This window comes from Pteronotus mesoamericanus, unplaced genomic scaffold (assembly GCF_021234165.1).
Source record: "Pteronotus mesoamericanus isolate MK-2021 breed Mesoamerican mustached bat unplaced genomic scaffold, CSHL_Meso_final contig_163, whole genome shotgun sequence".
In the NCBI taxonomy this organism is placed as follows: domain Eukaryota; kingdom Metazoa; phylum Chordata; class Mammalia; order Chiroptera; family Mormoopidae; genus Pteronotus; species Pteronotus mesoamericanus.
In genome coordinates, this window is record NW_026555064.1 from 19,396,548 (window position 1) to 19,422,202 (window position 25,655).

Below are 25,655 nucleotides of genomic sequence, written 5' to 3' on the forward strand. Positions count from 1 at the left end.
CGCCTTAAGGAAATGCCATGCATTTTATTCAGGTGAACCCCAAAACAGACCAAGAAACCAGCAAAAAGCAAACGCACACGCACAGTAAAACGCCTATGGTTTGGTGTGTAGGCGTTCGTCCATTCAGTCCTTCAGCAGAACGTGTTGGACGCCCGCTCCGCGGCCCGCACTGCGGGTACGGGGGTGGGCACCCCAGCGGGGGAATAAGCTGTCGAGAGCGCCAGACGAGACGCTCTGCCTGGCTGGTCGGTGGGGGCCGGCAAGGTCTGCAGCCCCCGGGGGGGCCCACGAGGGGGCTGTTCCCGGTGAAAACGGTAGTGTGCAACGAGGACAGGGGACTCAGGTCAAGACGAGGAGGGACCTCGGTGTGGCTGGCGCCCAGGAGGCGCTGGAGGGCGGGGAGACGGGGCGGAGAAAAGGGAGGCCAGCGCTAGGACCCCGTCCATTCCCTTCGAAAGCATCCAGATTCCGGGGGTTTGGGGGTGGATACTACCTCTACGCGCGCGGCTGTCTCAGAGGGAGGCCTGAAGAAAAAGGTGAATTGTGTGACGGACTGTTAATTCTTTCTTTTCCCCTCTCAGCCACACATCCTTTCCTTTTGCCCGCTGGCCTTGTCTTTTGCCCCCTCTTCTCCAAGTCCAGAACGGGGCCGTGCGCTCCCCCATGCCCCTTCGCGGAGCTCCCCGCATCCAGCCCTCCCGCCCACCGGCCCGACCGGCCCAGTGCCCCATTACACAGCGCCCTGTGTGACACGAGAGTCCGCTAATCAAGGCTGAAGTGTCACTGTCCGAAAGAGTTTACTTCCAATGAGTCATGGAGAAAACCTGGACTTCACCTGCAGAAAAGACAGCCGTAAACCCGAGGGCCCGTGCGAACTTTCTGCCGACGTGGGAGACACATTCTGCCAGCCATGCCCCTCCTCCCTAGAGAATGCTTTTCTCTTTTTGTTCCTTAAAATTAGTAGCATGTATGGCATGGTGGGTGACTCATGGAGTGCCACGCAGCTCAGTTCACATTTATGAGGCATTGCCAGAAAATCTTGCCTTTAAGGGAAGCCAGTGACTGCATGGTGGAAAAGCCAACAGTTACCTAACTGCCCCGGGAAGTTCAGTACGAGGCAGCTTCTGCGGCCCGCGGCGGGTGCTGGGGGAGCCGGCTCGCCAGGGCTTTCTGCAGGCACTTCCTCCTGCGCTGGGGACGCTGCCCCTGCCCGGAAAGCTGGCGTGGCCATTTACATACCACACGGGCTAATCTGCTCTTAGTCACAGCTGGCTGCCTGACGCATCCTGGGAAATCCCTGTTTGGAAGAGCAGAAACGTTAAAATCGCAGTTGCTTTGCTTTGAACCTTATTCTGCACAAGTCCCACACCCAGGTACCACCACCTTTCATGAAGAAACTACCGCTGTCATTTGCTGTCATGAGCTCAGTGTTTCTGCAGTCTTTTTGAAATTTTGTATACTTGGTCTCACTGGAAAAGACGCCTTACCAGACATTTCTTTCTTTCTTTCTTTTTTTTTTTCTTTCTGCTTTCCAAGTCACTGGGAAAAACAGCTTCCATGGCCCACGCACAGGGTGCCACCGGGATGGGCGCGGCAGAAGGTCCCACGGGGCACACGGAGGTAAGAGCCACCGTCCGGGGGCAGGGCATGGTCGCAGGCGGGGGCGGCATCTCTGGCGGCTCGTGCCGCAGTGGCGGATCCAGGCAGCAACGGCTGGTTCGCCTTCTTGAGCTGAGATCGGCTGTGTTTCCAAACGCTCTTATTCAGTAAAGAAACGGCATCTGGGTGACCCCGCGTGTCCTTGGACACCTCTGAGTCGCAGTTCTTTCACAGCGTGAAAGATGGAACCCTGTTCTTCCCGCTTCCAGTTCTGGGGGTTTCCTGCTGTGCTCTTGAGTTAGAAGAATTCGATTCAGTGTAAAACTTAGAAAGGATATTCTATGAATGTGGTCAGAAAGAAAACATAGTATAGCAATACCGTCGCCATAGTAACAGGTGCATTTGGAGTTAGCAGCACAGTCTTTGGTTACTGGTTACCACAACAGATACGAATGAACACACGCATGGGCTTTCCTGAAGTGTTTCAATAGAGATAAATAACTAAGACATAATAGGAAGCTAAGCAAGACTCCTTTGTTCATTTGGGTATTTAATTTAGCAGTGTCAGAACTTAGCTACCTTAGAAGTTGGTCTTGGCATTACGGTAAATGAGATAGAAATACCCGGATACTCTGAACACAGGTTGCATTTTATAGGGAATAATTATTATGTAATCGGGCCATTAGTAGGACCGATGACTAAAAATCTGTGTATTTCTTGGAATATGAGATACCTTCATTAGCAACTAGAAAGCAAAGCAAATACAAAACTTTGTGTTTAGTAGATTTTGCTTCATGTTAACATATATCTGAGATATAAGAACCAGGTAAAATGTTGAATCTCCAGAGAAACCGCTGGTGATACGTTTATGGCTTACAAGCCATTCTTATTGCTGATTTTTTTCCTTTCTTTCTCTCCCTCCCTCCCTTCCCCTTCTCCCTCTCCCTCCCAGAAGCGTATCTAGCTTTTCAATAACTCTTATTTATAAAATAAAAATTAAGGATCAACATAGTTCATATTTTTTCCAGAGAAAATTAAATATGGCAAAAAAAAAAAAAAAAAAAGCATGCCACCCGATGATTCTCAGTCGGGATTCTCAGAGGGCCGGGCAGCCGAGCGTGTGCTCATCCCAGCCGGCTTCGTCCCCACCACAGGCAGAGGAGAGACGCCCTAGGGACCTGAGTCCATGTTCCCAACGCGGTGGGAAATGGGAGAACCGCGAGCTTTAGTGTGAACCATGATGACCTGTGGAATTTATTAAAAATAGAGGTGGAATGAACAGGTGGAGCACAGCGGGGTTTCAGGGCAGTGAACTACGCTGCACGACATCATGGTGACACAGGTCACTCTGCATGTGACACTCTGCACCTGCATGGAAGGTGCTACTGTACTGCGAGAGAGCCCGGATGCACACCATGGATTGGGCGATAATGCCGTGTCATTGTGTGTTCGCCTGTTACAACGAGCGCACCCCTGGCGAGGGATGTAGAAGGGGGTAGGGTCACGCAAGCCTGGGGCAGCAGGGATGTAGGACAGCTCTGTACCTTCCACTCCATTTTGCTATGGACTTTAAACTGCTCCAAAAAGTAAAGTCTATTAAAGAGAAAACAGAGGTGCTCTGGCTCCCTTTTAAAACATTCTGCTCAGTGCTCAGGGGCCTGTGGTTGGCCAGCCCTCACGGGGACGTGAGGCACCCCTGTCCTGAGAGCCACCAGTCTGGGGCCCTGTCTCACGGGAGCCCTGAGTAGGCTGGCGCACAGCACCTTCCAGATCAAAGGTGCCTAACGTTTGGTCCGTTCTGGTCCACAGTGAGCCCCTTCTCTCGGATGTCTCCCTCAAAAGGGAGAGCCCAATTACAGGACCCACTTGCCACCCGGATTTTGAGGTCGCCCAGCCAAAGCAGCCTGAGGTGGGAAGCAAATATAGTGATTCCAAATTTGTTAGAATGTCGCTTTGAAAAGGTGGTTTCAATTGCATGTGGGTCTAAGTAGGAAGAAGCCGAGAAAATTAGAAAGTGCATCTGCAGAGAACGTAACATATCATCAAATCCTAAAACGCTGAGTGAAACATAGGTGAATAGAGAAAAGGTAGGAGAACAGTTTTATAAATCATTTCTAATGAAAAAAGCCCTGGAAATCTCACGATGCTTGCAAAAGAACTTTTCCTGTCAGTGCTTCTGGCAAAGGCCCACGTGTTTTGAATGTGTTTCTTAATCGTTTGTGAGTATCTTTAAGCAACGTTGTGGTCCACAACAACGAGTGAGCCTGAAATGAAACAGCAGGCTGAGGGTCTACCCTCATCACGCGATTCATTGTATGTGGCTCCGAGATGAGGCCACAACAAGACTGTGGAGAAAACAGCACTTCGGCGAGCTTCTCTGGTGGTCCTTGTCGGCACAGGGCAGGCAGCTTCTAGAGCTTTGTGCTTTCTTTGAGTGAAAACTTCCATCCCAACAACAACAACAACAACAACAAAAAAAAAAAAAAAAGAAAAGAAAAGAAAAGAAAATGTGGTCAACTTTTTCACTGTGTCGATGATTCTGAACAAATCCAGGCTTGTGACCCAGTGGCTTTATTCAAAGACCCGGTGAAAATCACACAGTGCCCGGTGTTCTTTGCCTACCGCCCCTCTGTGAGCTGCCGGTCCGATGGCCAGTCGGAAGGCTGGCTGCCCGCAGTCTCAGAACTGATCTTCTGTCGTGGAGCTGCGTGTGCCGGTCTTTCTTACTTGCTGGCTCCATCACTCCACCGGCTTTGGCCACGGCCGCCCCTCAGGTCGTGGTCACGTGCACAAAAGGGTCTTTTAGAAATGTTTGCCCTGCAAGTACCTAACATGTACCCATGAGACGTCCCAGATTTCTGTATGCATTATGCTCTGAATTTTTATTTTGAAAGGAATGGAAGTCAAAATTCATAAAACCCTAATTTCTGGCTTGCTTATTACATTTTTAATTTATTAGAGAATTATTTTGGTAGGTAATTTATATATAAGTCTAAAACGCAGTATAAAGCTATTCATCAACAGCTCTCTGTGGAGGACTATGGAGTGAGGATTGTTACTGCTAGAATGAGATATTATTTTATAAATGCCAACATGACAGTTTGCAAGGTGCGTGGAGTTTGTGAAGGACAGTATTTTTTTTTCTGTTTATTTTATAGCCTATTTTGTTTTACTCTTTTTTTTTCAAGTCTGCTAACTCATCAAGAGAAAAGAACTCGACAAATTCTCTGGAACAAAAGATCAGATGCTTGGAAAAACAGAGAAAAGAGGTAATTTTGAAATAGTCGCCCAATCACCATGCGCCATGGATTGAGGCTGAGACTAACACGGGGTGCGCATCGCCCAGAACCTTCTGTTCTTGTTACGGGGTCACAGCAATGATCCCTAGGGCCCGACTCCATCATTTTGGGAGCAAATGCTTCATCTTAGTCCCCTACCTATCCCCCACTTGGTCGTTCAGTATTTGTGCAAATACATGACAGTCAAAAATGCCAGAACGATGATCTTCTTAACGCCGTCCTCCACAGGCACCAGGTGAGAGTGTCACCTGTGCCCTGCATGCCTCGCAACTCGGCACACCTGGGGACGCACACTGTCAACGGCGCTCTGTGCAGTGGACGTCTCTGAGGTCGCGAGTCGGGCATCTGCCGGGGGGAGGGCGGTTAAGGAGCATCGCCATGCAAAGCGTGTGTTTGTATGGTGTTGTGGGGAATGGGGTGGCCAGTGCTTTTCTACGTTTAATGAATGTTAGAACCTCCTTTCTTCCTGGCAGAGGGAGAGGTGAAAAGCGCAATGAGTTCCGCGCCAGGCACGTTGTCAGTTTTGGGAAGGCTCCTCTAGACCGGTCTATGTATCATCGCATCTGTTACGTTGGCTGCCCTGGGGCCTTCTGCCCCTTCCTGATGCGGCATAAAATGCTGTGCCCCTCCCGAAAATCACTGGCCTGTCGCGGAATAACGCCCTCCCAGCCCAGCCATGTCGGCCCCTAAAACGCCAACCGGTCAGGCGTGCTTATGTGGTAACATCATACAGCCTTATAGTTAATACCCCATCCGTTTCCTGCATGAGCATTACCTGGTGACTGCCTCTCCGGGTTAGGTGTTTTGTTTCGTAGTTAAGAGAAAGCCTTGCTCGTTTCAGTCACTGTGACTGCCTTCTAGGCGTGTGCTGGTTGGTGCTGGAGTGTCTCTGCCTGCAGGAAGTCGCAGAGTCCCCTCAGGAGATACCTAGAACGCACGCCACCTGTTCGTTTCCTCCCTTCTTTTAGCACATAGTTTTAAAACATCCATATCGCTTGTAACCTCATTTATCTCTAAAGACTGTCTTAGGATAAAACTATTGTTCTTTCTATACTTTCAAAAAGTTGGTATTATCCATGTTTGATCCATGTTACAAATCCCGTGTGGATTTTAAAAAGCTGGTCATTGCGAGTGAATGATACTCAGTTAATGGGGTTTGAAATTTGTTAATATAAGTTCTGCTTTTAAAAAGCTGGAAGGAATCTTTCATTATAATAGTCAGTTAAGCACACAGAACAATATGGAGTGGATTGAAAAAAGACCTTTTATATTTTAATGAATCTTCAGGAAACCATCAATACTTACAAATTTTTACCAGATTCTTGTTGGCTTAAACAAAGAAGATAGAAATTCATGCAACCAAGCAAAGTTAAAAGTTGCTAATACACTATGCGGCAGACTAGCCAAGACACATCAAAGATGATAGTTTTTCGGGACTACTCTCTTCACCCAGGGCTTCCAAAATATTAGGAACTTCAAAAAGTGATTTCATTTCATCCAGATTTCCAAGCGGGCAAAAATCCTTTGTTGATTTACCACATTTTAATCATTTCAGCTCCTGGAAGTTAACCAGCAGTGGGACCGGCAGTTCAGAAATATGAAAGAGCTGTATGAAAGAAAGGTAAACTCTGCCTCTGCTCACCCTCGGCTTCGAACCCATCACCTGGGGTGGGGGTGGGGCCGAGCCTGGGAAGGCGCTTGGTGACTTCATAGCGGGGCTCCTGGAGAGCCAGCAGGTGAAAATGGCGCGAAAGGTCCCCCTCGAGCCGGCTCTGGCGTCCTCCCGCACGTGGGGCCGAGCCCGCGCTCTGTGGCCACTCCGGGCCCCACGGCTCCGTGTCCCTCCTGCTTCGAGCCAGGCTGGGCCCCTCCTCCCTGAGCTCGGCAGCGTGAGCGGCTCTGCGCAGAGGAAGGGCGACAGGAAGTGGGGCGCCCCCTCTCCTCTCCAAAGCCCGCTCGCTCTCGGGCAGCTTTGGCTCTGGTGAGAAAGCCGTTCTGGGGAGAAAATATCTTTGAAAAGGTCAAAGTCAATTTAGAATTTAAGGTCATTCCACATTTAAACAGAGAGAGAAGAGAAGGTGAATTCCCCCAGCAGTTCAGAACTAGGACCCTCGGCAGCAAAGAGGGCTGTGGAGCATCGCCCTCGGCTCCCCTGCGCCGATGCCCGGGGGCTTCAGGGTTAGAAAGGGCAGGGTGGCCCGTGCCCCCTACACCAGGCCCCAGTCGGCCGCCCCGTCACAGAGTCTGGGCAGCGTCGGGCCTCCCGGCCGTAAAGAACAGGATCCCGGGAGAACATGTCTATGGCCGGCGGGCGTGGGGGCCCAGGGCGCAGAGTGGGTGGGACTCCCACCTCTGTGCAGCACCACCCCTGGGCCCTCTCCCTGGGCTGTCCTCACTGGGAGGACCGTGGTGGCCCCGAGGCGCAGGTCCAGCTGCAGGTCAGATGGGCTTTTCTCAGGCGGGCGCCCCTCCCCGCCCGCGCCCCTTGCGGCCACCGCACCTCGAGGGCTGAGAGAAGAACGCCAGGCCCAGAAGTGGCCCTGTCTGGGCTCCCCCTTCCCCGGAGGTGCTGTGGCCTGGAGGGAGGGGGAAGGGCAGCGGCCCCTGCGGCATTCGTTCCCCTCCCCGCAGGGGACGCTCCTTTGTTAGGGCAGCCGGCCCGGGGGCAGGGCGGGGTGGCCAGGAGCAGCCCCCCAGGCTCTGGGCGGGGGTGGGGGGGCCCGCAGGTGGGGGCTGCAGAGGAGGGGCTGGCTGCAGCTGTCCCTGCCGCCTGCCTCAGGTCACGGAGCTGAAGACGAAGCTGGAGGCCACGGGAAGGCCGCACGGCGCCCTGCAGACGGAACGGCCGCCCCGCCAGCGGGACAGCGACAGTCCCAGGGACGTGGCCCGGGAGCGGGAGCAGCCGCAGCAGCCGCAGCAGCCGCAGGCGGAGGTGGGTGCGGCCGGGGCCCCAGCTGGAGGAGCTAAGGCCACGGGGGCAGGGCAGGGGGCGGCCGCTTCCTCCTCTGCAGTGCCGGCGGGCGCCGTGACCTGCCCGCCGGACCGAGCCGCGGCCTTGGTGCTGTCTTTCTAGGGTGCTCCATTCTGGGGGAAAATTCAGGGTTTTTTTTCTTTTTTTCTTTTTTTTTTTAACTCACACTTAACAATAATAGGACAATACGTTGTATTGGTATAGCCGTCTTCTGGCTTACAGAGAGCTTTACAAATAAGAATTATTTTTGTAACCCGAAAAATATGGCATTTTTCGACGCCGCTCCCCTCCCTCCCCTCCGTGACATTCTCGGCCCGCCTGTGAAGAGCGCGTCATTTCGGCCGTGTTCACGGCGGGGGAGCTGAGTCACAGGGAGCTCAGGCGGCAGGCCCGCCCCAGCGCGGCGGCGGGAGGCGCGCTCAGCCCTGCTGAGGCCCCGCTGGTGGCGGCTCCTGGATATTGTGGAGAAATACGGGAGGAAGCCCTTGAGCCAGCGGCCCCTCCTTTCGTAGGTGTGTTGAGGAAAACGGGAGGTGCACACCTCCTCAGGTGCGGCCTCGGCGCTGACATTTCCAGGCACCGGCCCTGTTTCGGGACACGGTCCCACGGCCGTGTCCAGGGTCGGCGTGGGGGTGGCCAGCCCAGGCCTCCCTCCTCGCTGAGGACACCTGGTCACAGGGAGTCCGAGGGGAGCGAGGTGCGGCCTCTCCCTCGCGGCCGTGACACCCCGGCCAGGAGCCCGGGCGTGTTCCCATGGGCGGGGGCGGGGGGCCCTTCCTGGTGGGAGCCCCTTTCTCTTAGGTGACGCTCAGTCAGAAAACGGCTGGTGCGCTCAGTGCCCCTGTCCATTCCGTTCAAACGGAAGCTCAGAGGCATGTTCTCACCTTAATGAACATGACTCACTAATTTCTTACCTCCAATGACTGTATTGGGAAATACTAATTGCTAAAATAATATACTTTAACACGTCTATGAGCTCACTTCTCAGCCTGATATACCTAAATTCTGGCATAAGCGTCGTACCAGGTTAGAATCTCAACCTCGCTAAGCATCCACTAGATTCCTCACAAAGCCTACTCTCCAGAACATTAGCCCGAGGATGCAGACGTTGTCCGAGTCCACGGCCTGTGGGTGTCCAAGCCCCCAAGCCCGCCCGCCCTGCACCCCTCGCAGGCGACCTGAAACCAGGAGGCGTGGTGGCCTTGGGGCTGGCTGACCTCTCCCCGGAGAAGGGACAGCCATGCCAGCACGGCGCTCAGGACTGTTCGGCCAGGACGGCGCGGGGCTGGGCTCGGAGGGAGCGTTTCCTGCTGCCACGGCCCGTTTTCCTTTTAGGCTTCTTGTTTGCTTTCCCTGGGTCGCTTGCCTGTCACCTTGCATTGGGGCACGGCAACCGACTTATTCTGCGGACCCATCTGAAAGTGAGGTTGGGGGTTTGATATCTTTCCTGGGGTCACGCGACCTCATAGCACTAACGAGAAAGGAGACCTGTCTCCTGGGCTCCCCGGCCCCCTCTCCCGAGGCCCCTGCTCAGGTGCAGCGCCCTGTGAACACCCGGCGGCCCCGCTGTTACGGCCTTTCAGACACAGGCCTGCGACAGCATGTCCTCTGAACTGTGCGGCCGTTGTTTTCTTGCTCTTTACTTCAGAAGGAAAAGGAGAGCCTGAACGGAGAATTGCATGAGCTGAAGAGAGAAAATAAGGTTTTAAGGGAAAAGAATGTTCTCGCGAGCAGGAAGGAGGAGTGTTACGAACGTGAAATAAGACGCCTTAACAAGGTAGGCGGGCGGGCCGGCCGCGCCGGGGAGGTGGGAGGGGAGGCCCGCGCCCTGTCACGTGCCCTCCTGCCTGCACGGCTCAGCCGGACGTGGCTAAGCGGGCTTTGGGGACTCCTGTCCCCGCAAAGACTCATCATGATAAAGAGAGGAGGAGAAATTATGGAAGACAGTAAGAACTTTTTTTTTTAGAACCGCATACAGCAAGCAGGTGTTTGTGAAAACTAGCAGTATTTCTTGGTCAACCACAGGAGTTTCCTGAGGAAACAGGCTGCTCTTTAAACTCGACCCCTGGGGCATGGGGTGTGCTGTCGACCAGATGGGATGTGTGTGCGGTGTGGGGTAGCAGCTTAATTTTCTGTGGGAAAGGATCAAGGCAAAAATGAAATCTGTTGCTGTTGACTTGTCCGAGGGCCAGGCCACACGCGGGCTGCAGGAGGCTTGTCCGACAGCACGTGGCTCCGTTGAAACATGCATCTCCCAAACTAGGTGTTTCTTGACCAAAACAGTAGAAATTGTCTTCCAGAACAAGAGTGGGCGCCTGGCCCCGAACACGCCGGTAGTTTAGACTGTGTGCTCTGTCGTCGTTAACGAGCGTCCCAAGGTCCCCTGGCGTCGCACACCGGCCCGCCTCGCTGACCGGGCGCTTCGCAAACGCAGCGCGGCGTCCGATCGGTGTCCTCCAGGAGAGAGCGGGGACGTGGAGGTGACCTCACAAACCAGGCACTTCCCTGTCCTCTAACAGAGGAAGGCAACGGCCAGAGCCACCGAGCCAGGGCAAATGCATGCTTTTCCCCTGGGTCCTCTGCTGGAAATCCTCCCCCCGCGCCCCCCCACCCCGCCGTGACTTAGAGGGACTGGCGCTAAGATGATATCTGAAGCCCCTCCCACTGCTGACACAGCACTTGATCTGTGTCCCCCTTTTCTCTGAGCCATTTCTCTAAGTGGAGGCAGGAGCACAGGCAGCCCGTAGACACCAGAGCGGCCGAGGGCTCTGGCTTCGGCCCGTGTCCAGGGGCGCCCTTTAGTTTTGCGTGTCTTTATGTATAATCACCCAAAGCTTTTAAAGAATTGGACAAATACTCATTTTTTAAGTCTTGCGATGACAATGGTAAAATCTTAGTGAGAAAAATTAATTTGAGTACAGTTCAGGTCCTTATAGAAATGTTCCCTAGGAGGACTTTTCTGGACGTCCTACTTGAAATTACACACTGCACCCCGAGTATCCCCTGCTCTGAGATTTCCCTTGGGATTTACTGCTGTCTAGTGTGTGTTGAATGTCCCATGTTTGCCATCTCATTGGTGCCTGGACTCCCGATCTTGACTGTAAACCGAGAATGGGGATGGGCTCCGGCAATTTTGCAAGGCCAGCTTCTCCAGTGGGCAGGATTGGCGCAGCGTCCGGGGTCCACAGCGCTTTCAGGGGTCCCGGAGCATGGAGATTTCTCTTAAAATCGGAAGGAAAAAGTGAACTTTTAGGTTGAAAAAACGTTTCCATAGGAATATTCATATACTCATCTTCTAGAACTGTGGCTGTCAGGTGTCACTTTAACATACATTTCTATAGCGGAACAGACGCCCAAAGACAATGTGATAAAGTGAGCGGCTCTGCGTTGTCCTGGCTTCTGCACTGCGGAGTCCCGGGTGCTTAGAACACGGCCTGCGCACAGCGTGTTCCTGAAGACTTGCTGAAGGAGTGAGTGGACTTCATGAGCTGGCACATGAGCTGGCACATGCAGTTGCTCTGGGCCTGTGGAAGCATGAGGTTCCTGCGTCAGCGGGAGTGATAGGGGACTTCCGAGCGGGGAGGAAAAAGAAGAGGGGGGCGTGGGCCAGAAAACAGTTCACGCCGAGCGCCTCTGCCTCACACTGCCACTTAAAAACACAGACACAAAACGATGACTTATGAAACAGGTCTGTCCTCATGAAGCACACGTGGCAGTGTCTCATGGAATGTAAGGAATTGTTATACTAATTTACATGGCAGGCTTTTTTTCTTTTTAACCACTGTAATAAATAGAAGTTACTGACAATGTTGACTTGGGGGGCTGACTATGCACCCATATGTCACAGAACAGAACTTGGGGTGACTCTACTTGCACAAACCAACTCTTGGGGACCCACGGCCTCGGCAGAAATTTGTAGCCTGTCAGCTTGGTTGATTAGCGTGCCGTTTTCAGCAGCTCACACAACTGTGTGTACTCAATTCAACTTATTTGCTTTGAAGGAAATACTCAAGGGCTTTGTTTTCAGTCAAGTTCTTGAAGAGAAGCCAGGTGTTTAACCAAAGTGAGAGGAATCACCTGAGGCTGGTCATAAATCGCCTGAGGTGGCCAGCCGGGCCGCCCGAGGGCAAACTCCACTTGCCACCCCTCCCCCAAGATGGGTGGGTCTGCCCAGTGTATCTGCCTGCCAGTCAGTGACTGTTCTACTCTGGATCAGGTTGCAGGTGTTTGCTCAGGGAAGTTGGAAAACCCCAAGGTGAAATGAATGTCTGTGAGACTCACCTTTCCTTTGTGACTCATTTGCAAGATTTCTAGAAGCCTGAATAACATGAGCGGTAGACAAGGAAATTCAAATATAACAAGACCCACAAACATAGTTATTTTGCAGGTGCAGGGCTTGGAACCGGCATATGCGATTGTCTTGACTCGTTGGGCTAACCCCATCCTAGATTCTCTCTACTTACTAACACATTTTTTAAAATTGCAACTTTTGTGATAGTTCCCAGAACTATGTCGCTTACCAACAAACTTTAACAAAAACATAAATCAGTAAACAATGTTTGTTGTTTCTTTAAATTCTTCGTGGAGGAATCCGAAAAGCTCTATTTCTCTTACAACTTCCTGAGAAGTGATACGGACATCAGCCCGGAGAAGTATCCGTCGACGCTGAGACATTCCGTTACGAAATCCCTAGCCCGTCTGCGCTCACTCAGGACCACACAGGGGTCTTTCTTTTCCTCCCTTCATGACTGTGTTGCACGGGGATGCAGGGCAGGAAGCCGCCAGCAGTACCGTCAAAATGACACCACTGCAGTGCCAGAGCCGTCCAGAGGACACAGGTTCCCACAGCTCTGAAAGTGAGCCTTTGTTTGTATAGAGGGCCCCTGGTAGCAAGCCAGCAGCCACACAGCGCGCGCTCTGAGACCACCCCAGGATGAGGTATGCTCCGCCCCCCGTTTGGAGGCTGTTCTCCTAACTCGTCATGAGCCGAAGGGCCTTAGGGTACAGATGATGTCATGTCTATGATGTGACATCGTGCTGTTTATGTAAGACGATCACGTGCTAATGAGTAAGGTTGGTGATCTTGTTGGCAAACCCAAATGTCCCTGATTTCCTTCACCGCCTCACTCAGCGTGCACGTGCCAAGTTGTACGGAATGTCACGAAAGCGGAGCCCTTTGTCCTCCTGCAGGAGTTCACGGGCATCTTCGTGGAGGGTAGCGGGCGTGGCGGGGCCAGGGCTCGCCATGCCGAGGCGGCTGGGTGAGGGCTCGCACCACAGGTGTCGTGGGCAGTGAGTCTGCCGGGGCCCACGTCTCTGGGCGGTTCCCTCTTTCCTGACGGACACGTGGTTTGTGGCAGACTAACTGAAAGTGTCCCCTGAGATCTGCAGCGTCCGCCTCCGAGGGGGCAGCGCCTCAGGCCCATCTACCGACTCAGGCTCCCCGGACGCAGACCCCGGGGTGCGGCGTGCCGACTCTTCAGGGAACTCAGAGGCTCCCTAAATTCGGATTGTCACTGGTAGAGGATCCACTCGTGCTTGACTGAAGCAGAGAAGCTAGAGAAAGACAGAGCCGAGAGAAAGAGAATAGATAGGTCATCATTTCGTGGCCGGATGGGGGAGGGGCTCCATCGGCAAAGCCCTTTGGGATAACAATGAGCTGAATAGCTGGAGCATCATCACAGAGAAAAGAGATTCTGGAAAAAATACACGCGTGCGATACAATGAGAAAGAGCAAAATCATTCAGTTATGACAGCAGCATTAAAAAGGAGATTCTACCTTGCGGGTACATGTGGGGTGACCGTGACAACTGCAGAGGAATTCCTGTCACGTCACTCTTCGATCAACGACGTGCTTCTGTCCCCTTGCAGGCACTGCGGGATGCCTTGAGAGTTGAGGGCGCCTCCTCTCCCGAGGGCCGTTTGGCGAAGCCTGCACAGGGGCGCAGCCAAGACGAGATGAGAACGGAAGTGGAGGTTCTCAAACAGCAGGTGAGACGTTGGAGGGGCGCGGTCGTCGGGCCGTGGGGCGCGTGCCGGCCGACTTGTGGGGCACTTGGCCTTTTAAAGCGGGCACCACGTTTTTGCATTCAGTTAAAGTCGTCTAATTTTAAGGCTTCTTAGGAGCTCGTCCGGAGCAAGCTTTTTACAAGAGGGAACTGGGCGTGACCGCGTTCGGGGCTCGCCCGAGGTGACAGGGACGCCCCTTCCGGTGAGACTCTACCAGCCCTGGGGCTACAGGGCTTCATCTCACAAACACCGTTAACCCACGCCCTGGGCCTCCTCAGAAAACAGCAGCGACGGGGCTGTCATTTCGCAGCGTCCAGCCCTTTCTCAGCGTCCAGCCCGCGGGCCTTTGAAGACCGGGGCGGCTTTAAAGGGGGCGCTCCTACCGGTCATCGGCAACAGCGCAACGCGCTTTAACGGGAGGTCTGGCAACTGGATGTCAGTAACGATACAGCCAAAGGTAGGAGACAGGAGCGGAAGAAATGAAGCAGTTTCTGCAGGTTAGATGAAGTCGTGCATCTTTGATTTTTAAGGCTTTCTTCACCGGAATTCCAAGGAAACTACACCCAGCCAAGCTGACATTTTGTTATGACTTCATAATTGTTACCATCGCACAAGAAGTAGCCTGTCTGTAAACCAAAACTATTCAGAGCTCTTGATGGCAAGGTTGGATTTTCTTCTCTATCAACCCCATTGAAATTACCTGCCTCATTACATCCAGGATCAAATATAGAGCTTTGAAACAACGCCCTGCAGAGGGTGAGGGTGGCGTTCAGTGTTCATGGGCTCACCCTCTGCCCCTAACGCACCACGGGCGCTGCCAGGGCCCCTCTGAAACGGCGCTGCCCACGGCCAGCCCCTCGGACCGCCTGTGGTGCTCTCAGGGACGAACGCCACGGGCCGGGGCTGCCGTCCCACGTGGGGTTGCAGCCTGGCGCGGCTCCCACCGGATAGAGACAACGGCAGGTACTCGTTTGTCCGTGGTCCCCAAGAGCAGGTCAGCGTCCACGCCCTCGCCCCTGATGGTTTGTTAACTTTCTGCACGCTCGTTGGAGCGGCGCCTAGTTCTAACTGGGCACCCACAGTCATTACATCGCCGAAGGCCACATGAAGCATCAGAGGACGCAAACTCACAAAGAAGACGAGCTAGAAGCCCCCTCGCTGGCTAAGCAACGCCAGCCCGCTCAGTGCCGTGCTGGATTGAGTGCTCGGCTCTGAGCAGATGGGCTTCTCCCATCCCTGGTGCCTCCCGTTACTGCTTACAGAGCGATAGTTTAACTGTGCCCCAGAGTGAACCTCAGCTCTGTACCAAAAAAAAAAAAAAAAAAAAAAAAAAAATTAAAAAACAAAATGTCAGCTTGGCTGGGTGCAGTTTCCTTGCCATTTGATGAATAAAGCCTTAAGAATTAAATATGCATATCTGCATCTAAATATGTATAAAATGTATCCTTTCTTCCTCTCTTGTCTGCTACATTTCACTGTGTTGTTATAAACCTCTAGTTAAAGCCCCTTGCTGTTGGCGGTGAAGTTGCGATGTGCCTTGGTATTAGGAGACAGCGTTCCAACTACTAGGTTCCAATGTAAGTTGTAATTCAGCTCACGTCCTTGGAGTTCCTTCGCTTCATTTATTCTCACAGCTTCACATTCCAGCTGTCAGGCCAGTAGTCGGCACTGTGCCAATTAAAAACAACAAAAATTAAACCTGTTTTTTCCTTAATTTGCTTACTTTTCGGGAATATTTGGAGTATCTCAGGAGACGTGTTCCACTGAAGTAATACTATGTTTCTTTTTTTATAATTTCCCTCCAAAATTCCCTCCAAATTTCCCTCCTGTGAAAACCTTCGAACACGCATGCTTTGATTTTCCGCGCACACGTGCCTTTCAGTTCTATTTTGTGCTCAACTTAGGCTTTGTGTTTGGAGACAGCGCTTCCCCTCACAGCTGCAGTTGGCCGCCTGTCCTTGAGAACCCCAAGCGGCGCTCATCCCTTTGCGCCTCGTGCCAGCGGGGAGGTGGGGGTGACTGGCGCCAAAACAAAGACCCTTCCACTGGAAGAGGCCACCACAAATAAGGGGGATATGCAGCAACATCATGGGTGAGGGCTGTTTCTTTCAAAATACCCATGTTCTTAGTTTACTTCTGAATTCAAGAGCCAGGCTCCCGAAGGACGAAGTTGAGAGCTGCCATTCTAAACGAGGTGAAAGATAGAACCCTAGTCCTCTGCGTGAGGAAGGAGCCCCACCATGGAACGGTGTTCGTAAAAAGAGGACAGTACCCCCGCCGACTGGACAAGCCCAGAAAGCAGCTCTTGTGAAATCAGGCAGGTGGCTTACGAACAAAGGAAGCTGACAGTAACAGCAGGGTAATGTTTCCTAGGTGCAAATATACGAGGAAGACTTCAACAGGGAGCGATCGGACCGGGAAAGGCTCAATCAAGAGAAAGAGACGCTACAGCAAATTAATCAAACATCTCAATCCCAGTTGAAAAAGCTGAAGTCTAAGGTACAAGTCAAACAAAACAATCTTTGCCAGGGCGTGTATGTTGTACTTTTAGTCTCAGGTTAAAGAGAAAATTCAAGACTCTTTGGCTTCTGTCAGTTGACGCTGGATGTCTTTGAGGGGGTAACACTTGGGATGATGCCATTTTTAAATAATCTTGTAAGGAATTGAAAACACCTGGAGACTTCTTTTAACTCAAGTATAGTTAGGAGCTCCCCAAGCAATCGACTCCAAAGTCTTTTATAAAGTCTAGTTCTTTTGATCTTTTTCTCCTAATATTTATTTTGGTAGAATGGGAGTTGATCTTCCTAGCACGCAAGTTCAAATCCAAAACTCTCAGTGAAGTTTCGCTAGCTCCTTGCATTTTCTTTGAAGAGCTATGTTGGAATGTCCCTGACTTCCAAAGACTTACATATTTCTAAATGTCATTTATATATTTAGTGAAACCAGAGTAAAGGTAACTGGGGCACACTCAAAGAAGACAGATGCTGTTAGCCAGCTTCTTGGAATAGAATATATTAAATGTAAGCATACTAAAATTAAGTGTAATAGAATGCATTAAAGGGAGACTCAGGAAGTTACCATGATGGGTAAATATGGATGTTAAGAGGAAAATGTAGCTCGTACAGTCTTGGCTTAAGAAAAGGAAATGGACTACAAAATATTTGATTTGCAAATCAGGCAGTGCTTTTCGACAAATAGGAAATTGTGGTGGGACCGGCTGTGGCATTTGTGGAATGTGGCTTTGTGGGAGCCTTTGAGCGTACTGCCGACTCATTCCAGTTACATTTGATAAGTAACAGAAGCTGTTTCTATATCCATATCTATACCTGTATCTCTATTCCTGTACGTACATCTAACTATATCTAAATATAGCAACCTAAAACTGAGAATTATCACAGCCCCAAACGAATTGGAATAACACTTTAAAACTACCCAACTCTCCAAACTTCGTTTGGGAATTTCGGAATAGAGCCAATGCACGTCTGGAAATCCCCAAGCTCGGCCGCGTTCCGGGGCATTTCTGCTCTCAGCCGTTCGCCCCTCCGCCCCGAGCAGGCCATCGAGAGGCAGGGGGCTCAGGGGCAGCTTCAGACCTGACCATTTGGACTCTTTTTGGTAACCAAATGCCTTTGTTTTGTCCGTAGTTAAAAGCTTGTGAGATGGAGAAAGAAAAACTAGAAAAGCAGCTAAAACAGGTACGTGGTCCCTCGCCTCAATTCACCAAGCCTTTGCCAGGGTGTTCCGTGCACCTTTGTTCCCCAGCGCCGCGGTTCTCAGTGTCCCAATTAAAGGCACGTGCAAGCCGTGCTACAGGCAGCCTGGCACAGCCACGCCGTCCGACCGCCCCGCCCCAGCGGCAGCGGGCCGACCTGCCCAGGGACTGGCCCCCGGCGCTCCGGGGGAACACACGCTCCGCGGGGCGTGTGACTAGGAGCCCGAGCTTGGCGCGTTCTCGTGAAGGGAGGTTTCCTTGCAGACCACGCACCCCTGGGAAATGCATTGCCTTGGGGTCCCTCACAGTCATTTTCAGCATTCGCAGTAGGAAACTGCAACAGAGAGTTTGCCTCTTGGGAGAAAAGAGCGCACCCTCTCGGGCATGGATACCTGCTATTCCATTGGCGCACCCGCTCTGCCGCGACCCGAATGATAGTCACCTGTACTCTCTTTGGACGAGTGCGAGGCTGTAACGGTCTCTCTCTCTCTGGCTGTGACATAAGAGCACTGGTCCTAGTTCAATGGCTGCGTCCTCCCCAGCGAGGACCCTCTGTGAGGATGGGGCAGAAAGGCCAAGTTAGCTCCACAGACCTCCCAAGTCTTCCTGATTTCTTCAAAGTTAGAAAGTAATTATAGTCTCCCCGTCAGGAATCCTGGCCCGTGAGCTCATCTGTATTGGCCCGGGGTCCACAGCGACCTGCCTACTATTTCGAGTTAGGATTACGCTGCTGTTAAGACTGTGAGACAGAACCCGCGCCACGTGGCTGTGGGAGGCCACTGTCCACGCGAGTCCCCAGGTGCCCACCCCCAGTGAACGAGGGCCTTCTTCCCCCAGGTGTGCTTGCCCACCTGTCGCTGCAGCTTCGGCGTCCACCTGTGGGATCGACGCGCACACGCCGGGCCCGGGGCTGTGCAGGATCTGGAGAGGCGCCCAGTAAGTCGGAACTCGCACGTCGACTGGCGGGAGCTCTCTTTTCGTAAAATTGTGTCTGTCTCTGGGAAGGTGGCACAGATAGAGTCTCTACATCATCCCAGCCCCTGACCTGCAGAGCGGCGGGACCCACGCGCGCTGCCACCCACGGAGCGGTGCCGCGTTCACAGGACACACAGATGGCACCGTCAATGGCAAGGCATCAAGCTGAGCTCTCGTCCTTTGAACACACACACACAGCATTTCATACGGTCATTTTTAATGACATGCCTGACTCTACCCAGAGGGCATCTTTCTGTGTGAAGAGAGGCAAAGGGAATAAAGCAGAGACTGTCTGAGAGATGCCTTTTCCCGTTGTAAACTTACGCTGAACTGCTGTGCATGTTGCTACACCAAAGAGTTTTTGACACTTTCCAGTTGAAAGGATATTCTAAAAGGGTCCAAGAAAAAGCGACCCGCTGAAATGGCCCTCCATGGCTGGATCTACCTGGGCAAAAGGGCAGGAGCCGTGAGGCAATTATTTGTGAGGGGGCTGGGCCGGGCCAGCCAGCCCGAGCAGGACAGCCCCGAGCTCCCGGCCGTCCCCTTGAGCGGCGGCGGCGGTGGCATGCCCTGCCCTGCTCGTGCCCTGCGGTTCTGCCCGCAGGGACGGGATCGTCACATGGGACACAAAAACAGTGCATCCTCTGTGTTTTGCATTTGGCCAGATAACACCCCTCTTCCTTTGTTTCTGTGAACTGTGTTTCTAACTATGCAAAGAACCCGAGATTTTAACTGGGTTTTTCTAGCAGGGCACCTACAGAGACCATGACCTTCCTGGTCCCGTAGTTTTGTACCTGAATGGGACTCAAGCCCTTTTCCCAGGGAAGGACCAGGGACTGTGGGCGGCACAGGGAGGTCAGGACGTAATGAGCATCTTCCTTGAGCCTGGGCTTGACCCAGCCCCCGCTGGGAATTCGGCTTTGCTGTTGTGAACCAACGCTGCCTCCCTCCGCTCTCCCGCCTCCGCTCTTGTTTTCCTCACGCATTTGCTCGCTTCTCAGTCCTTACAGAAGCCTTTCTGGGGACCTCCAAACGTCGTTATGGCTCCTCAAATGTTTGTGATAGCGCGTGGGAGGAAATTAATACTGTGGGAAACAGAGAGAGACAGAACTTTACTTAGAAGGCAGCCCCTAGGGGTCGGGGAGTTGGGGAAACATTCTTGGGACAGGTTAACTATAAAACCAATGAACCAGTCAAGTATGTCTAGAAGGAAAAAGGACAGTTTTCTTCAGATCTTCACTTATGTAAAGGAGGCCGAAATTCACTCACTCGAAGAGCTCATCAAACTTTCCCTGCCAATGGCAAGGGCAAAGGCTGTCTGATCATGTAAAATTGTCACCAAACTGAGGCCTGTATTTGAAAAAAAGATTCCAAAAGATAATGGCTTCCATTTTCAAGCAGTATTTCAGTAAACAAAAACCTCAGTGGAACAGCAGATGTTACCCAAACTCCCAGAATTAATTTTAAAAGAGCACTTCCGCTCATTTCTAAGCCTGCATCCACGCGCACGCAGCGGTGTTTGTAAGATGACAGTGTGCTCACCTTCTTTCGGCCCCTCCCCCGCAACATGAACCTGGAGCTCAGTCACTTGTCCTCCGTGCGGGTGAGACACCTAAAAATACACGAGAAGACAGAAGCCCGAGGTGAGCTCACCTCCTCTGTCAGCTCTTCGCGCTCAAAGGCGCGGGAGCCAGAGCTGAGGTGTCTGGGTGAGGGTGGCGCGCGGTCAGGCTGCGCTTGCTGCCGCTTCCTAGTGCCGCTCCCTCCAGCCCTGCAGGTGCTCCCTGTCGGCTGGGCTGGAGGAGAGGCCTGTAACCCTGTCAGCACAGTGCTGCGGGGGGGAGCGGGCAGGGCGAGCACCTGGGGCGGGAGCCCGGAGCCTCCTCGCGGGCAGGGAGAGCCAAGGCCACTCCGCTCCGAGCGGTTAGGCAGAAAGACGCTGACTGGTCCTGGTACTACTGTCTCTTGAAATCCAGGCCTGTCGCTTCTGATTTACGCAATGAGATTTGTTTGTCGCGGTCCCTGAAGTTTGGTGTCTAGCTGTTCTCACCGCTGTGAACCGAGGAGGAAGTCCCAAAAGGGAAGTGCAGGCTGCCGGTTCCTCTCCCGGCCTCTCTGTGGCCTAACCCACTGAGCTGGGGGACTGGCTTCTGTGGGAACAAGCGCAAAGCGACAGGCGGTCCTGCCCCAGCCCTGTCCCCGCTTCCAGCTCAGACTCCCCTGGTCCCCCAGGAAACACGACACTTGCCATTGTTTCTCCTGGTCTTCCTGTTGCCTCCTGTGTGAGACTCCTCTCCTCTCCTCTCCTCTCCTCTCCTCTCCTCTCCTCTCCTCTCCTCTCCTCTCCTCTCCTCTCCTCTCCTCTCCTCTCCTCTCCTCTCTTCCCCTCCCCTCCCCTCCCCTCCCCTCCCCTCTCTTTCTTTCCTTTTTTTAAAAGAGTATTTGTTGATAGTAAACGGCTTCGCTTTTATTCATGGGCTACGGTGAATTTTATGGAAGTGTTTATACTTCGGCAGATATCCAAAACACATCTGTTTAGAAAAAAGAAAATACGCCACAACCCCAAAGCGGGACATGCTGGCCCCCCGCAGGGTGGGCTGGGGAGGGGGGTCGGGAGAGGGGGCACGCGCGGCGAGAGGCAGGCGCGCGGCAGGCCCCAGGCCCCGCCGGCCCGGCAGGGACGCCCTTGCGCAGCCTGCGCGTGGAGAGCCTCAGGGCCTCCCGACACTGCATGGGCCACCCTGTTCTGTTTGACGCCCACGTTGTGACAATCACACTTCTTGTTCTGCGCAGCCGGACTGTCGGTGGTGCACTCCTGACCAGCTTCCGCCAGATGTGCAGCACAAGGCCAATGGTAAGACCACAGCTGTGTCGCGTCCTTTCATGTTTACATCCGAATGGAATCTTCGGGGGTGTTTACCCAGCCCGCACCCACTCGTACTCGGGGCCACCTGCTCTCAGCCTGGGGTGCACACACCGCTCCAGTGCGACAGAGCTGGGGTTACACCAAGCACCTTAAGAAAGAGCAAAGGTCCTGTGCAGGAGCGCGAGGGTCCCCGCGCAGCTCCCGGTCCCGGTCCGGCCTCAGAGGCCGCGTTTCCTCCGGCGCTCGGGTGAACGCCGAGCGGCGCTGCGTTAGAACAGCAACAGCAGGGCTCTGTGATTCCCCTCCAAGGCCAGATGCACATCCACTATTCCGGGCTGAATTTGCTGGGCAGATGTTTTCAATGTCACTGGCAGACAGACAGAGGAAACCGAAGGCTCAGAAGTTGTTCCCTAACGGTTAAACGTCAGACTCCGGCTCAGGCCAGGCCTGCCCACAACGCCCACCTCCCGTGCGCTGGGAGGACCGGACAGTCACCCGCAGAGCGCTCCCAGCTGTGTGTCTGGCCCCCCTCTGGCTTACCATTCCTCGCCGCCTCCCCAGGGTCTGCTCTGCCCTCCGCGGGGCGCTCCTCTGGTCTCACGTGGCCGCCCGGGAGTGGGCTGCATCCGCGGGCCGCAACCAGAGCCCCACTTCTTCCCTCCTCACGGGTCGTCAGAAGTCAGCGATGTGCACGTGTGCAATCTCATGTGACACACACCGGTGACCCGAAGTTGTTAACTTCCAGAGATTTGAATCTATCCGGAAAAACTGACGGTGAGGCACATCCTTCCAACGTCAGGCCCTGTTTGAAGTTTGGCCTCGTTTACTTCAGACCACAAGCTCTAGTTCTCAGTCCAAGGCATCCGGTACGGAGGGAAGCGGGGAGGCAGGGAGACACTGTGCCGTTCAACAGGTTGTGGACCCCGCAAGTCCAAGGGCTCTGCCTGGTGGTCTGTGTGAATGGAGCCTCCTGGAGCCAAGCAGCGCACAGCTGGACTTGGGCAGCTCACGAGCAGCTCACAGCTCACAGCAGCACTGGGCACGGCCAAAGCTTGCGAGGGGTGCAGGCCTTGGCTTATGGCTGCAGTGCAGAGAACAGAGGCAACACGCGGGCCCTCCACAGTCAGGCACCTAGGCGCTAGGAAACTGCAGGCTTCCCTCCCCCTCTGCCCTCTGCTGCCACTACAGCCATGGGTTTGAAGGACGCGCCGGTTCCCTGCTGCGACGGAGAGTTGTCATCAGAAAGGCGAGCCACCAACCACGATGATGCTGCGCATGGCCCAGGGGTTTGAAAGCCACTGCATGTTAGTAGCTGAGCTGTCACCCAGTTATAGTCTCCCATTGTCCATTGGTCTGGAACGAATACTAAAGCTGCTTTCTTCCTGAGTGGACGTTTACTCCCTAGAACATGCAGTTACGCAGGAGCGAATTCAGTGATGCCGCAAGGCCATCTTTGTATCGCTGTTGGGTTCTTCCCGGACCAAGGTTACAGAAGCTCATCGTTATGTAAAATAGAAACGAACTGAGATGGTCATCAGAAACGAAATACAATGTGCAAAAGTAGAATTTTATAGTTAGTACATGAGACCTGCTGGTGTCTGCCGACTTGGGAAGAAATATAATGAGTTATAACGTGCAACCATGCTGGGGGAGTGGCTACAGATTAAAATTAAAGTGAAAAGGAAGCCTCTACTATGTACTAAACTAAGTATTTTTAAATACACTGTGTTAATCTTCACAGCAATGCTATCAAGTAGGTCTTATTATTATTCCATTTCACAGATGAGGGGACTGAGGCCCCGGGAACTGAAGTCGCAGGCTTAGGTCACAGTTAGTAAGACTTGGCCCTGGGATTAAGTTCTGGGTATGGAGGACCCCCAGAACTGTGGTCTGCGTCGCCACCTGGAGGGCCCTGAAAACTTGTCCCTGTGGCCCCATTAAGTGTTCTTAAAATAACAGGCACCAAAACGAGGATGGGGGCCGGAGTTGGATCGTTAATGACTGGTTCCCAGCCCTCAGTTCTCTCTTCTCCCCACGGGCACGCAGCCCACATGGCCCACGCCACCCATGGCGTGGAGAATGTCGCAGGCGGGCGCCGCCATCCTACGTAAGCCTCGGTGCGTGGATAATACAGTGGGAGCCCATCTGGGCCGGCGTGGCCCCGCGGGATCTGGCCCGGTGGCTTCGCTGCTGTTAGAGCCAGGTCCTGCTCCTCCCGCCGCAGCGGTGCGGCGGGCAGTGGCCCGGTGCAGCCCGCCCTGGGCTGACTCCGGCCGGGGAGCGCCCCAGGCAGCCGGTCCTCACTCCGACGCACACCGCGGGGGCGCTGCGCGCCCCCCTCCAGGCTTCGCACACTGTGCTCTTTCCAGCTCTGCCTGCGCTGTAAGGGCGGTGGCCGTCTGTGGGCCCCGCCTCCCGGGCCTCTTGGGGCCTCATTTCCTTTCCGTGGTGGCCAGTGGTGCTTTCGGGTCACTTAATTGGAAATCTCCTTTTGATTTGCAGGTCCAACCCAATTTCTCAGATTCCTAAAACAATGTGTGGTATCGATTGTTAAGCAAATATGGGTTCAGATTGCCCTCCCTGCCCCTCTTGCTACCACCTGAGTTGCAGGTTCAGTTGACCCTTAGGAGAGGCAAGACTTTACCTCCACCACCGAGACCTCAAGGTCCTGCTCAGGCCACGCCAGCATTGCACCCCTTACCCGCGCTCTTGTGCACACACAGGGCAGGCGTGACGGACACTGTGAGTGAACCATCGGGCGCACAGCGAGGGAGTGGCGCCCACCAGCAAGGCAAAGCCCGCTCTTCCTGTGCCCTGAGGCCCCGTGACCCCGGCAGCGTTGCCCTTGCCTGGTGGCTGCCACCGCGGAGGGAGGTCCTGCGACAGAAGGGTCTCCCCCTCCTGCACTGGGTGAGGGCTCTGCTCCCCTCCCAGGAACGGAGGACCTGCCTTTGCTTTTGCTTCGATTTCCACTCTGCCCTGGACTATCCCAGAAGCCACGGCGTCCGCATCTAGAATGTGGGGACCGTGACCCTTGCCTCCGCACCCATTTTGCAAGAGCACTGTCCGAACTACCACGGGATTCATTTTTCTTAACGTTGTGAGATACCTAGGAGCAGGGGTCATTGACGGGTCACCCTAAACGTCGGATTGCTTACCTCAGCAGGTCATGCTTCTGGGTCCAAGCTGGCATTCTCAGCGTGCGCTCTCTTTGTGCTGTGATGCGTAATGGCCATGGTCCTGCGTGGAAGAGCCGCCCTCAATGTCCCTGTTACTAAAGGGTTTGCTCAGCCGGTCTTTGAAATAGCAAATACAGGGCAGCAAAGAGGGAGCACTAACACAGTCTAAGCTCTTCTCCTGAACAAGGAGCTCGCCTTCCTCCACGACATTCCTGTGACTCTGTCCCTGTGTCCGTGACCTCTTTGGGTTTGCCTCCGTGCGGTACCCATTTGTGGCATCGTGCCCGGGTCCTGCTGAAACCTGCCACACCCTTCACTCGGGTCTTCCTGATGCCCATGATTTCAGTGTGAATGCACCCAAAGACCTGAGAGCTCTTCGAGGGCTTTGATGGTCAGGCACCCAGGGTCCGATGTTAAAAGCAGTCTATTTGGCAAGCTGTGTCTCTGTGGGTTGAGTACTGACGCTACAGGCAACTCACAGGATTTTGCTGTCATGAGCAAATGGGAAGTAGATGGGCCGCTCCTCTCTGGCATGACTGGGACGGGACACACCTGACCTCACAACGCAGCAAACGCGAGTCGGCGCTTCAGACAAGAACTCCCCCGTCCCGCCTCGGGGGCCTGGCTGCACGCTGCGGGCCACTCACGAATAAAGTACCTCTGTCCCGCCAGCCCAGGGGTGTATGCAGGCCCTAAGGCCGAAGCAGAGAGGTGAGTCTTTGCTTTTTTATCTAAAACATTTTTCTGCTGTTTTGTGTAGATTTCTCCTCCAAAAAGAAGGTCACCCCGTAGCCGCGAGCGGGAGCAGAGGGCCGAGGGGCTGCTGGGGGCGCCGGGCCAGGGCCCCGCTTTTCTGGACACTGAGGCTCATGTCTGCCCAGCTGCACGTCACCTGCTCCGCCACCGTGTCCTGGGCCCTTCGACGTGGACGGAGGCGGAGGCTTGGGACAGCTGAGATCGGATTGAGTCTGCGGGGCCAGGCTTCTGCGACCCACGGCACGGCCGGCCGTGGCCTCGAGAGGAGGTCGGCGTGGGTGATGCCCTT

The 25,655-nt window shown here is 53.8% G+C and overlaps 1 protein-coding gene across 1 annotated transcript; it reads left to right on the forward strand.

Moving 5' to 3' along the window:
* Window positions 1-1,547: 1,547 nt before the first annotated feature.
* Window positions 1,548-25,402, forward strand: TNIP3 (TNFAIP3 interacting protein 3). Its single transcript, XM_054562125.1, has 11 exons — window positions 1,548-1,620; window positions 4,788-4,868; window positions 6,454-6,519; window positions 7,678-7,830; window positions 9,521-9,646; window positions 13,741-13,860; window positions 16,252-16,377; window positions 17,523-17,573; window positions 18,428-18,526; window positions 21,359-21,419; window positions 25,371-25,402. Exons 1-11 carry the CDS (start codon window positions 1,558-1,560, stop codon window positions 25,400-25,402), a joined length of 978 nt encoding a protein of 325 aa, XP_054418100.1. The 5' UTR covers window positions 1,548-1,557.
* The last annotated feature ends 253 nt before the right edge of the window (window positions 25,403-25,655 follow it).

Bases quoted from the DNA above. Each gene is read 5' to 3' on its own strand.
- TNIP3 (XM_054562125.1), top strand. From the start codon at position 1,558: ATGGCCCACGCACAGGGTGCCACCGGGATGGGCGCGGCAGAAGGTCCC. The intron at 1,621-4,787 runs GTAAGAGCCACC...TTTTTTTTCAAG, and splicing joins GTCCCACGGGGCACACGGAG to TCTGCTAACTCATCAAGAGA. The intron at 7,831-9,520 runs GTGGGTGCGGCC...TTACTTCAGAAG, and splicing joins CGCAGCAGCCGCAGGCGGAG to GAAAAGGAGAGCCTGAACGG.